We start from the raw sequence: 13,306 nt of genomic DNA, 5'->3' as shown, positions 1-13,306 counted from the left end.
ATGATTGTAAACCTTATAATGTGTGCTTAAACATAATGTGTTGGTTGTTCTTTGATCTTGTGCTGTTAATTACTGTTTTCACAATTCAGTTCTGTTCGTACCGATATCTCAGTTAACCTTCGCGTTTCACCTTGGGAATCAATGTATCAGTTGCCTGATATACAAAGTGTTTCAGCCTTCGTGAAACATGTATATAGTTATGAACCATGTTATACAACCGCAAATGAAACAACCCATGAAGATCCGGGGTAGAATAGGTCTTCAGCAACCGTTGCTTGCCGCAAAAAGCGACTCTGCTTGTCGTAAGAGGGGACTAACGGGATCGGGTGGTCAGGCTCTCTGACCTGGTCGATGCATGTCATCGTATCCCAATTGCGTAGATCTATGCTCGTGATGTCAGTGACTGGATTGTCTGGTCCAGACTCGATTATTTACAGACCGGCCTTATATAACTGGAATATTACTGAGTGTGGCGTAAAACAACAAACAAAACACTAATGAAGCCAAACATACCTTCTGTTTTTTAACATCAAACTTTTAGTTTCTCTCGACGTTTGCCACCAAGTATTTTCTTTCACCGTCTTTGTTACGTTCTCTTCAAGTTTGATATCAAAATGTCCGTAAGTTTCCATAGTTTCTAAGACAGTATATCTGGCTTTAAGGTTTATATATATTGCTGTAGTGCTCAAGGTCGACCAAGGTTTTCAGCACTATGTTGCAAAATCCCATACATATAATTAATTTTACATATAATCATGATCATTTTCATGATTCAATTCATCAATATGGTTAAATCCGTTTCATATAATGCACTGTCATCTATACTGAGGATATATATTAATATATATTGGATAGAGTATATTGTTCCCACTATAGTTGCATCTATTATCAAATTATTTATCATTTATTCATTATTTGTAGTTTAAAAGAATCAGTACATAATGTAGCTACACCTTTAGAATGACACGTGTACGGTGCTATTACAATAATCATGACATCTCTACTAAACTCTGTTCACTGTATTATTCCGACCATATCATAAGCATACGTTCATCAATCGCTGTCAAGTAGTGATGATACCAGGTGGGCATTCGTTTTGCATTATATTTTCTCATTATGGTGGCTTAACTTTGGTTTACCATAATCAGATTTATGTTTATTAATTGCACACTAGTTTCATATATCAACCGGTTATCTCGGAACACCTGGAGTCGTCATTGATTTTAAGTGATCCATTTAATAATTGTCACCTCTATTTTGCCTTTTACGCCCAGTGGAATCTGTTTCGGCAGATAATCGAGACTGATTATTCTCTGACGTTGAGGTTAATAGTGACAGTTTTTACATGGTGTAAATGCTCTAGTCCCAATATGGCAGAAATACTGCCGATAAGACTTCACTTCCGACCATCGAGGCATAACCCATTCAGTCTAACAACAATGGATGCTTAAATAAATGTCTTGAAAGTCTCTAGACATGACATACCAGCAGTTGCAAAAGTGAATGTTGAAATTTGTTGATTTTTACCGACTTCATGATTCTTCATTTCTTGCTATCTTGTAAAATATCCATTCACTACGCTTAACACGACCACGTTTTTCGTATTTTCAGATGCAAATAATTTATTTAATGTTTCACACTTTGTTTAAGACAAGGTGGCGACCATGTGGTTTTACTGAGGCAAAGGTCAGACATGGCTAATTTAGTTACAGTAATTGTTCTGGATGTAATCCTGGAGATGCTCAATCCGGGTTACGGAGTTCGTCATCTCGAGTGGCCCATTGTTGTATCGCCACGTTGTCATCTCAACAGTTCTCGGATGATGTACAGCAAAATACAGCATCTGTAGCAAGGGAAAGAAGAAACTCCGAAAAAAACATCAACTCATCACAAAATAAAGTTCATGTCGGCGCCGTTCCAGTCATGATGGCCTGTAAATATGGCCGCCAGTGCATGTGGTTGACCGCAAGAGCAACGATCCATCAACCCAGTACACATTGTAACCAGGTGATCCCCATTAGAGACCGACCATTTGGTATACTGGGGGATATTTGTTTTCAGCTACAAAACCATATATTTTTATCTCAAAATATGAGCCTGGTTTTTAAAAATGAAGAAACACCTTGCAACAGAATATCAATGGTCGGTCCTTCAGTCGGATCTTGAGAGAAGCATGGAGCACAACTAGATACTGATCGAGTCTGTCCCGGACTCCTCATAGTCAGCATACTACACAGCCGCACTAGGTGGCACACTTAGATCTCCATTTTCTCTACGTTACAGGAAAAAAACTCTCTCTTTTTGTATTAGTTTGTTTTCCTCACAATTGTACATATGTTGCATGCATATTAAGTATGAATATTTTTTTTTATTTCAGTCTCGATTTCCACAACTAGAATTTTAAAATTGTTCAATAAGCGACGATCACTACATGTGCAGAACAATACAGAGTGTCATCTTGTATTGTTAGTAGTGTAACATTGTCTCACTTACGTCACCAACTATTGAAGTTTTTTCTTTGAGATATTGACAGGACAATGAATAGCATACTGACTAATCTAAACAAGATTAATAACCGCCATGTATTCAGTGTGAAACATGTTTATTCCAGATATCCTTGGATTTGTTGGTTGTTTAACGCCGCACTCACCAATATTCCAGCTATATGACGGCGGTCTGTAAATAATCGAGGATGGACCAGGCAATCCAGTGATTGATATCATGAGCAATGGTCCACGGAATTGGGATCGATGACATGCGTCAGCGAACCTGACCACCCGATCCCGTTAATCGCCTCTTACGACAAGCAACGGTTGCTGAAGACCTATTCTACAGATATCCTTGGATGTTTGTGTGCGTCCAGGATACGGTTCTAACAAACCATTTACTATGTGTCTTTAAGGTCAGTAAATAAAGTTAAGAATAAACAGATGATGATTACGATTGCATACCTGGATTGGGAATTCACCCAACACGTTGTAGTTCAAATAGTGTACACCAGTAACTCGACGTCTTAAAGTGTGCACCATGAGATTGCGGAGTTCCTCTCCGTACGAGGAACCGGTTTGCCCTGAAGCGAAGACGTTACTGGATGAACATATTGGCATTTTGATATTTCAAACATGATCAAATTTGCACCAAACCATTTTCCAGTGTATAGAGCTTATTCACCCATAGGGCTTTATGTGACGACTACCGTCACTGGCCTGACCAACATACCTCCCATTGTGAGTCGGAGATGCACGAGGTAAATGAACTCCCCGTGAATGTTCGCAGGCTCTGGGGCCCGTTCAAGAAGGTCTTTGTTGATCTTCAGATCGGCTGCCAGATTCATCTCTCCATATACCGACTTCACATTGATCTTGAGATTGGCTGCCAGCAGGGCTTCTTCCAATGGTCTCCAGTCGCACAGAGCTTGAAACTTGAGAACTGAAGAAAATAACATCACGTAGTCACCTACCAATTAACAGCCTCGGCGTTTAAGGAGCTGCAAGATTGGGTTGTTTTGCGATAAACGTTCTGTTAATCAGCTAGGCCCGTCTACATCGAATTCAACACTTATCTACACGAGTGAGCGACTGAGAGTGAATTTAATAAATATGTCGGTTTATTTAATAAATATGTCGGTTTTTGCAGTATTCAAACCAAACCACAAGGGACAGCAAGAATATGATTTACGAATTAGCAACTCGGCTAACCCTTTGCCCCTGGAATGGAATCAGACATTGTATTGGTCTACACTACTTTCACACACGTTTGAGTTTATGAACTGATTCAGATTCATGTGCGCATTTGACACCACTGATTCTTTCGACACTTGATCGTCCACGGACTTGTTACACAGGTCTGTGGTTCGTCTAATCATTGGTAACTTAATTGTTGACGGACACTCAAAGGTGTTTGAATATATTTAAAGTGATGCAATCAGGTTGGGGAACAAATACTAAGTGGGCCAAATTTTTTAAACAACGAATATAACACAATGATAACCCGACAAGAGAGAGAAATCATTAAACACTTCTGTCAGAAGGTGATTATACTTACTGGCTACAACCCGTGGTTCGCCAACGACCTGAAAATTGGGAAAAAAATGATTGCAGGTAATTTGGTCGGAATTTATATCATCTTCTTAGGCATTTCCCCAAATTGTATAACAAATGTACTTTACCAGAGATAATAGTCACAATGCAAATATCCTCTTCTATCAGACTCTGATATAAGATGGGAAATCAAAATTTTACATGTATCACGATTTGTCGTTTTACAGTAAACCAGAGTGAGTGAGTATGGTTTTACGCCGCTTGTAGCAAGATTCCAGCAATATCACGACGGGGGACACCAGAAATTGGCTTCACACATTGTACCCATGTCGGGAATCGAACCCGGGTCTTCGGCGTGACGAGCGAACGTTCTACCCACTAGGCTACCCGACCGCCCCACAGTTAACCAGAGATGGTCTACACAATAAGTATATGCTCTGCGTGTTTATGGTTAATGATTGGAAAAATGAATTGTTTGTGCCATACAAGATCCATTCATGCAGGTGGTACGGGTGGCCCAGTCGTCTAAGGCGCCGCGATTCGCTGAGCAGAGTTGCGTCCCTTGGGCACGCCAGAAACCTATGATTATGGGTTCGAATCCCGGTTCGCCCCGATTATGTTTCTAGGTTTGTCAGCACCATACCCGTGCTCGAGGGTTTCACCGAAGTGGTAAACGTCTGAGACCTGCATCACTTCGGGCTTTCCTCCCACATTAAGCTGACACGCCGCTATATAACTGGAATACTGTTAAAAGCGGCGTTAAACCCAACTCACCCACTCACCCACCATTCATACAGAAATCGGTAAACCTAATCGTATGGAATGGTTCGGCAACTGCGGAGGCACATATATTGTAGAGAATATCGTGTAACATCCTGGCGAACTATCCTCCACCGTGACACTAAATGGGACCTGGGACCTACCTTGAAGGCTTGTTCAACTGTGACACCCTGGACACCATACAAGGTGTTATTAAGCGTCGTCATGGTGGACCTGATGTCAGCTGGAGGGGCCACAATGTCGACAAAGAAGAGTTGTTTAGAAACTCCCCTCTTGTCGCATGAACCACAGTGGTACATGGTGGCACCCAACACAAGAAACCAACACAACTTCATGGCTGCGTCTCTGAGATGTGGCATGCAGTGTAGCCTCGGAAAGACGACTCCGTCGACTGCTGTGGCAATAAGTAGAAACTATAATACTATATATTAATATATTAATATATTTATTAATATATTTATTAATATATATACTCACACGCAAAAGAAACGCAAGTCGAGTATGCAGTATACATGTTATTTATTTTCAACAGTAAAGACAAGATATACTAATAGGGCAAGATTGACAAAAATTTGACTGAAGACAGTTTAATGGATTAAAAGGCAGATGACAAAATTGTTTTTTTCAAATGTTAAGGGCTTACACAGTTTCGGGTCAATACCCAAAATGTCAGTCAATACCAGGTGTGTTGATCGGACGATTTGTGAAGGTCCTAGGGATCCTCCTGCACACATCCAGAGCAGCTGTGCGTAGTTCATCGGCAGTTGTAGGGACTGGGCGCACATTGTGCAGACGCCTTTGAACCTCATCCCACAAGTGTTCGATGGGGTTCAGATCAGGGCTGAGGGCTGGCCACGGTAGAACACGGATGTTGTGTTGTTGCAGAAAGGCCATGGTAGCTCTGGCAACATGGGGACGAGCGTTGTCCTGCTGGAAAATGTGTTGTTGATGTTGTGCAAAAAATGGAACAACGTGGGGTCTGATCACTTGGTCGATATACCGCTGAGCAGTAACGCCGTGTCCCCGACCTTGACCAACATTCAGAAAGCACATGGGTCCAAGTCTCGCATTAAGTCCAATCCCTGCCCATATCATGACGCTAGGTCCACCCCATGGATCCCTTTCCACAACGTTTCTGTCAGCGAAACGATCACCTCGACGTCGCCAAATTCTGACTCTTCCGTCAGAAGATGACACGCCTCCACTCACGATGACGCCAATTGTGATGACCCTGTGCCCACTGAAGTCGTGCTTGTCGATGCCGTGGTTGGAGAACAGGACGACGAGCTGGTCGGTGACATCTGAGGTTGTTGGAACGGAGACGTCGGATCACAGTGTCCCGGCAAATGTGTTCCTATGGTCTGTCGAGCACTTTCACTTGCAGTTAGGAACGGATGTCGCTGGCGTTGACGGGTAATCTGCCGATCTTGTCGAGGTGTGGTGACCCTAGGACGACCGCTCCGAGGAAGGTCATCTGTGGTCTGTATAGCATTGTATCGATGCAGGAGATGGTAAATTGTGGTTATGTTAACGTTGAAATGACGGGCAACATCTTGGACAGATTCTCCAGCTTCCAAACGTCCGATAGCCGGGTTTCTCTGAATTTGAGTTAGACGTGGCATTGTTGACCAAGGAGTGGTTGGTCCAAGAATCGGCCACAGTTTTATACCCACTACAGTTCGTGACAGTTCGTGCATTTTCGATTTCGCGAGAAATACCCACATATTCATTGAAATGGTGCGTTTTGGCGATTCGTTTTTTATGTTGCGTTTTTACTCGGGGCTTCCAAAATGCAACCAAAAATATTGATAACACCATCAGGCTCCACTACATGCTAAAACTCGTATCAATTTATGGTTCCGTGTTTGTTACCTATTTGCGTAAAACCACTTGCGTTTCTTTTGCGTGTGAGTATATTTATATTTATATATATATATGTGTATGTATGTATGTATATATATATATATATATATATATATATATATATATATATATATATAGTGTGTGTGTGTGTGGGGGGGGGGGGGGGGGGGGGGGGTGTAAACGGAAGGGTCCATGTGAATTCGTATAGGTAACAATTTTAGATTATTTTGTAAATTATGCAAGAAATAGGCATCCCGATTGAACACCAGTTGTGTTCGCCTCGTTGGTGGTTTGTTTCTTGATGTTTGGGGCGGTCGGGTAGCCTAGTGGTTAAAGCGTTCGCTCGTCACGTCGAAGACCCGGGTTCGATTCCTGACATGGGTACAATGTGTGAAGCCCATTTCTGGTGTCCCCCGCCGTGATATTGCTGGAATCTTGCTAAAAGCGGCGTAAAACCATACTCACTCACTCACTCACATGAATCGGAATATGGTCAAATAGGCAATTCCCTTCCATTTTGCTGCAAACAGTGTGTACGAAAGTACATTCCCACTGCAGACATCATGGGGTGTTTCTTCCACTACACCCAGGATATAGGAAGACTCGAGACCTTGGCTTAGCTGTCCAGTACAAGGAAGATCCCCAGGTGCAGAGCTGGGTACGGGGAGCAGCTGGACTTCTCCTTCTTCCTCTTCCTGAGGTGCAAGAAGCCTTGTTGGAGGCGATGGATGCGACACCTGAGGTGGGAAGGTCCCAAGATTTCAACGATTACATGGTGACGATCGACATTGGTTGACGACGAGGCCCGTTTCCGACCCCCCCTATGGAATCATCACCACGCAGTAGGACCGAGGACAAACAACAACCTGGAGGGTTTTCATCCCTGTGTCAACTGCAGTCTTCCACATCAGCACCCCAGCCTGTACAGATCTGTGGACCTGCTTCAAGGCATTGAGAAGTCGGAAGGTGCGAGGCTGACGCAGACAGACTTGAGTGCTGCTCCCCCAACCAGGATGAAAGTCTACAAGAGTCAGGCGGAAGGCTGGTGCGTCTCAAAGAGAAGCTGGTCAGTGGGCAGAAGACACCTCTTGAATTCTTGGATGATGTTGGTCATTTGCTGAAGCTGGGCTGAAAACAGACATTGTATAGAACTGTGATCAGTGTGTATTGTGTCTATAGTGTCTTTTGCAATAATGAAATGAAATACGTCCTGTAAATAATTCACACTATTCAATTTCTGGTAAAATACTTCCAAATGTGTGATATCACACACATGTTCAGTGTATAATTTGTATATAGTGTATTTCTAATAATGTGGCAATATTATATCATGTGAAATGATAACATTTCTGATGTACAAGTGCTTAAAGTAAAATATTTTCTACATTAAAGTTGAATAAATATATCCTGTAAATGATTCAGAATATGTGATTTCTTGTGAATACTTCAAAATGTGCGATTTCTGAATCGAACCCGGGCCTTCAGCGTGACGAGCGAACGCTTTGACAACTAGACTACCCCCGACCACCCCTCAGTCAGCACAAAGTACACCAACTTAAGACTTAACAAAGTCTGTACAGTATATTCATTTAAAAAAATATATATTTATCTATTATTATTTTTACAAATAATATAAAAAGTGGTTATCAAAAAAAATTTATTCCTTCAACCCACCCCAACCTCGCTGTGTCATCTTCTTCACCTTCTCTTTATCAATCTGTCGCTGCTCCAACCCAAAACAGCCGTTACAAAGTTGGAATAGTGCGTAGTGCGGCGTAAAACAACAAACAAACAAACAAACAAACAAAACCACCCCCATGGTAAATTGCCAGTCACTTCTGTCATTATTCTGCTGGCGGTCTCTTGGATATTTCCATGCCTGGGGGTTGTGTTATACTCCTCAAATATGAAACGCATAACCAGATGTTCGGCGTATAAAGTAACACTAATAAACATAATACTGAATATCTGCCACTTGAAGACGCGATTAACGGGATCGGATGGTCAGGCTCGCTGACTTGGTTCGATGCATGTCTTTGTATCCCAGTTGCCAAGGTCGATGCTCGTAATGTCAATCACTGGATTGTCTGGTCCAGACTCGATTATTTACAAACCGCTGGACCGGAATATTGCTGAGTGCGGCGTTAAACATCAAACAAACAAATATCAAATACAGTTGAAATATGAACGATTGCGGATGAGAAATGGTGGCCATTTGGAAATTTCAAGATTGCCTCCATACAAATTCGTCGAAAAGCCGGCAACATCAGTTTTACTTAATCAGTGATGTTTTGTGATGGTTTCATACCATGTTGCCACGGTTCTACCCTAAATATTCCTAACCTTTGAGTTACTACATTTATGCATAAACTATATACTCAGTAATGAGTCCATGACATAAGTTCGAGCTTAAAGGCTTTTTCGCAAGATTTGTTTGTTTGATTGATTGTTGTTTAACGCCGAGATCAGCAATATTCCAGCTATATGAGAGCGGTCTGTAGATAATCGAGTCTGGATCAGACAATCCAGTGATTGATATCATGAGCATCGATCCACGCAAATGAGATACGATGACATATATCAACCAAGTCAGTGAGCCTGACCACCCGATCTCGTTTGTCGCCTCTCTATACAAGCACCGTCGCCTTTTACGGTAAGCATGGGTTGCTGAAGACCTATTCTACCCCGGATCTTCACGGGTTATTTTCGCAAGAAGATATGCTCCTTGGGATATTGCAAGGAGTTTGTTAGACACGGTTAAGAAAAATTACGTAAGATTTTTCGTGCTGTATTTATATCAAAGCAGGGTGTGTTCTCAGAGAACATATTTGACTTCTTTTTTTTCTTCTTTTTTTAACGCCGCACTCAGCAATATTCCAGCTATATGACGATGGTCTGTAGATAATCGAGTCTGGACCAGACAATCCAATGATTGATATCATGAGCATCGACCCACGCAATTGAGATACGATGACATATATCAACCAAGTCAGCGAGCCTGACCACCCGATCTCGTTTGTCGCCTCTTACAGCAAGCATATAATCGCCTTTCACGGCAAGCATGGGTTGCTGAAGACCTATTCTACCCCGGATCTTCACGGGTCAGAACATATTTGAAATTAATTTTTTCACATGCAAAACCAGAAAGTAAAGATTGTATTGAAAGTTTGCAAAGTAAAGTGACTACAATGAAAGAGACTATTGTGCTCAGAGTGAAATAATGCATCTGGAGACTTAATATCAGGACTCTAAATTATTAATGTGACGAAGGAAGATTTTATGACTGCTTCAAAGACCTACATGCACATTGTTCATGGACTGTGTGGTGGGTGATATGGGTGGTGTCTCTGACAGAATATTGGTCAGACGGAAAAGCCGGCTCGGCTTGTGTCGGGCAAGACGGGAGCATCAATCGGACCAAGTCGGGTTCGCCGGCTCGGTTTGTGTCGGGCCAGACGGGAGCGCCGGCTAGGCTTGGGTCAGGCCAGACGGGAGCGTCGGTCGGACCAAGTCGGGTTCGCCGGGTCGACTTTGGTCGGGCCAGACAGGAGCGCCGGCTAGGCATGGGATAAGGCCAGAAGGGAGCGCCGGTCAGACAAAGTCGGGAGCGCCGGCTCGGCTTCGGTCGGACCAGAAGGGAGCGCCGGTCAGACCAAGTCGGATTCGCCGGCTCGGCTTGGGTCGGGCCAGAAGGGAGCGTTGGGTCGGGCCAAGTCGGGTTCGCCGGCTCGGCTTGGGTCGGGCCAGACAGGAGCGCCGGCTCGGCTTGGGTCGGGCCAGAAGGGAGCGCCGGTCAGACCAAGTCGGATTCGCCGGCTCGGTTTTGGTCGGGCCAGACGGGAGCGACGGCTAGGCTTGGGATAAGGCCAGACGGGAGCGCCGGTCAGACCAAGTCGGGTTCGCCGGCTCGGCTTGGGTCGGGCCAGACGGGAGCGCCGGCTCGGCTTGGGTCGGGCCAGAAGGGAGCGCCGGTCAGACCAAGTCGGATTCGATATGGTGGGTGATTTGGGTGGTGTCTCTGACAGAATATTGGTCTCACGGAAAAGCCGGCTCGGCTTGTGTCGGACACGACACAAGACGGGAGCGTCGGTCGGACCAAGTCGGGCCAGAAGGGAGCGCCGGTCAGACCAAGTCGGATTCGCCGGCTAGGCTTGGGTCGGGCCAGACGGGAGCGCCGGCTAGGCTTGGGATAAGGCCAGACGGGGGCGTCGATCGGAGACCAAGTCGGGTTCGCCTGCTCGGCTTGGGTCGGGCCAGAAGGGAGCGCCGGTCAGACCAAGTCGGGTTCGCCGGCTCGGCTTGGGTCGGGCCAGACGGGAGCGCCGGTCAGACCAAGTCGGATTCGATATGGTGGGTGATTTGGGTGGTGTCTCTGACAGAATATTGGTCACACGGAAAAGCCGGCTCGGCTTGTGTCGGACAAGACACAAGACGGGAGCGTCGGTCGGACCAAATCGGGCCAGAAGGGAGCGCCGGTCAGACCAAGTCGGATTCGATATGGTGGGTGATTTGGGTGGTGTCTCTGACAGAAAATTGGTCACACGGAAAAGCCGGCTCGGCTTGTGTCGGACACGACACAAGACGGGAGCGTCGGTCGGACCAAGTCGGGCCAGAAGGGAGCGCCGGTCAGACCAAGTCGGATTCGCCGGCTAGGCTTGGGTCGGGCCAGACGGAAGCGCCGGCTAGGCTTGGGATAAGGCCAGACGGGGGCGTCGATCGGAGACCAAGTCGGGTTCGCCGGCTCAGCTTGGGTCGGGCCAGAAGGGAGCGTCGGTCGGACCAACTTGGTCTAGGCAAGGCTTTGGATAAGGCGGGGAGCGCCGGCTAGGCTTGGTTCGCGCCAGACGGGAGCGCCGGCTAGGCTTGGTTCACGCCAGACGGGAGCGCCGGCTAGGCTTGGGATAAGGCGGGGAGCGCCGGCTAGGCTTGGTTCGCGGGAGCGCCGGTCAGACCAAGTCGGGTTCGGGCCAGAAGGAAGCGTCGGTCGGACCAAGTCGGGTTCGCCGGCTCGGTTTGGGTCGGGGCAGACGGGAGCGCCGGCTAGGCTTGGTTCGCGCCAGACGGGAGCGTCGGTCAGACCAAGTCTGGTTCGCCGGGTCGGCTTTGGTCGGGCCAGACGGGAGCGCCGGCTTGGCATGGGATAAGGCCAGAAGGGAGCGCCGGTCAGACAAAGTCGGGAGCGCCGGCTCGGCTTGGGTCGGACCAGAAGGGAGCGCCGGTCAGACCAAGTCGGGTTCGCCGGCTCGGTTTGGGTCGGGGCAGACGGGAGCGCCGGCTAGGCTTGGTTCGCGCCAGACGGGAGCTTCGGTCAGACCAAGTCGGGTTCGCCGGGTCGGCTTTGGTCGGGCCAGACGGGAGCGCCGGCTAGGCATGGGATAAGGCCAGAAGGGAGCGCCGGTCAGACAAAGTCGGGAGCGCCGGCTCGGCTTGGGTCGGACCAGAAGGGAGCGCCGGTCAGACCAAGTCGGATTCGCCGGCTCGGTTTGGGTCGCGCCAGACGGGAGCGCCGGCTAGGCTTGGGTCAGGCCAGACGGGAGCGTCGGTCGGACCAAGTCGGGTTCGCCGGCTCGGCTTTGGTCGGGCCAGACGAGAGCGCCGGCTAGGCTTGGTTCGCGCCAGATGGGAGCTTCGGTCAGACTAAGTCGGGTTCGCCGGCTCGGCTTGGTTCAGACCAAGTCGGGTTCGCCGGCTCGGCTTGGGTCGGGCCAGACGGGAGCGTCGGTCGAACCGTCGGGTTCGCCGGCTCGGCTTGGGTCGAGCCAGAAGGGAGCGTCGGTCGGACCAAGTCGGGAGCGCCGGCTAGGCTTGGTTCAGGCCAGACGGGAGCGTCGATCGGAGACCAAGTCGGGTTCGCCGGCTAGGCTTGGGTCTGGCCAGACGGGAGCGTCGGTCGGACCAAGTCGGGTTCGCCGGCTCGGCTTTGGTCGGGCCAGACGGGAGCGCCGGCTAGGCTTGGGATAAGGCCAGAAGGGAGCGCGGGCTCGGCTTGGATCGGGCCAGAAGGGAGCGTCGATCGGAGACCAAGTCGGATTCGCCGGCTCCGCTTGCGTCTAGCCAGAAGGGAGCGTTGGGTCGGGGCAGACGGGAGCGCCGGCTAGGCTTGGGTCAGGCCAGACGGGAGCGTCGGTCAGACCAAGTCGGGTTCGCCGGCTCGGCTTGGGTCGGGCCAGACGGGAGCGCCGGTCAGACCAAGTCGGGAGCGCCGGGTTTGCTTGGGTCGGGCCAGACGGGAGCGCCGGTTAGGCCAAGTCGGGTTCGCCGGCTTAGCTTGGGTCAAACAAAACCATGCAGCTTGGAGCTTTCTAGAGTAATAATTATGCGATTGATAACAAGGATGTTTTTTTATAGGCTTAAGTGTGAAAGACCTCCCCATACACCATCATTGATTCACGAACTTCCCAGCACAGTTCATGAGAGTGTTGGTAGCACGGAATATCTCATTGCAAAAAGTGACATTTTATGGGTCATATGAGTGTTAGTAACTTGGTTGATGCATGTAATCGAATCCCAAAATTGCGTAGATCGATGCTCATGATGTCAATCACTGCATGGATTGTCGTGTCGAGATTTGATTATTTACAGGCCGCTACCATACAGCTGAAATTTTGCCGAGTGCGGCGTTA

General features: G+C 47.5%; 1 protein-coding gene across 1 annotated transcript; it reads right to left on the bottom strand.

Moving 5' to 3' along the window:
- Window positions 1–1,595: 1,595 nt before the first annotated feature.
- LOC124115628 lies at window positions 1,596–5,214 on the bottom strand. Its single transcript, XM_046476685.2, has 5 exons — window positions 4,964–5,214; window positions 4,045–4,072; window positions 3,220–3,429; window positions 2,952–3,070; window positions 1,596–1,843 (listed from the first exon to the last, which is right to left on the bottom strand). Exons 1-5 carry the CDS (start codon window positions 5,177–5,179, stop codon window positions 1,703–1,705), a joined length of 714 nt encoding a protein of 237 aa, XP_046332641.2. The 5' UTR covers window positions 5,180–5,214; the 3' UTR covers window positions 1,596–1,702.
- Window positions 5,215–13,306: the final 8,092 nt, after the last annotated feature.

The sequence above is a fragment of the Haliotis rufescens genome, unplaced genomic scaffold, assembly GCF_023055435.1.
Source record: "Haliotis rufescens isolate VD_foot unplaced genomic scaffold, xgHalRufe1.0.p SCAF_7, whole genome shotgun sequence".
Lineage (NCBI taxonomy): Eukaryota > Metazoa > Mollusca > Gastropoda > Lepetellida > Haliotidae > Haliotis > Haliotis rufescens.
This window is presented reverse-complemented; position numbering and strand designations above follow the sequence as displayed.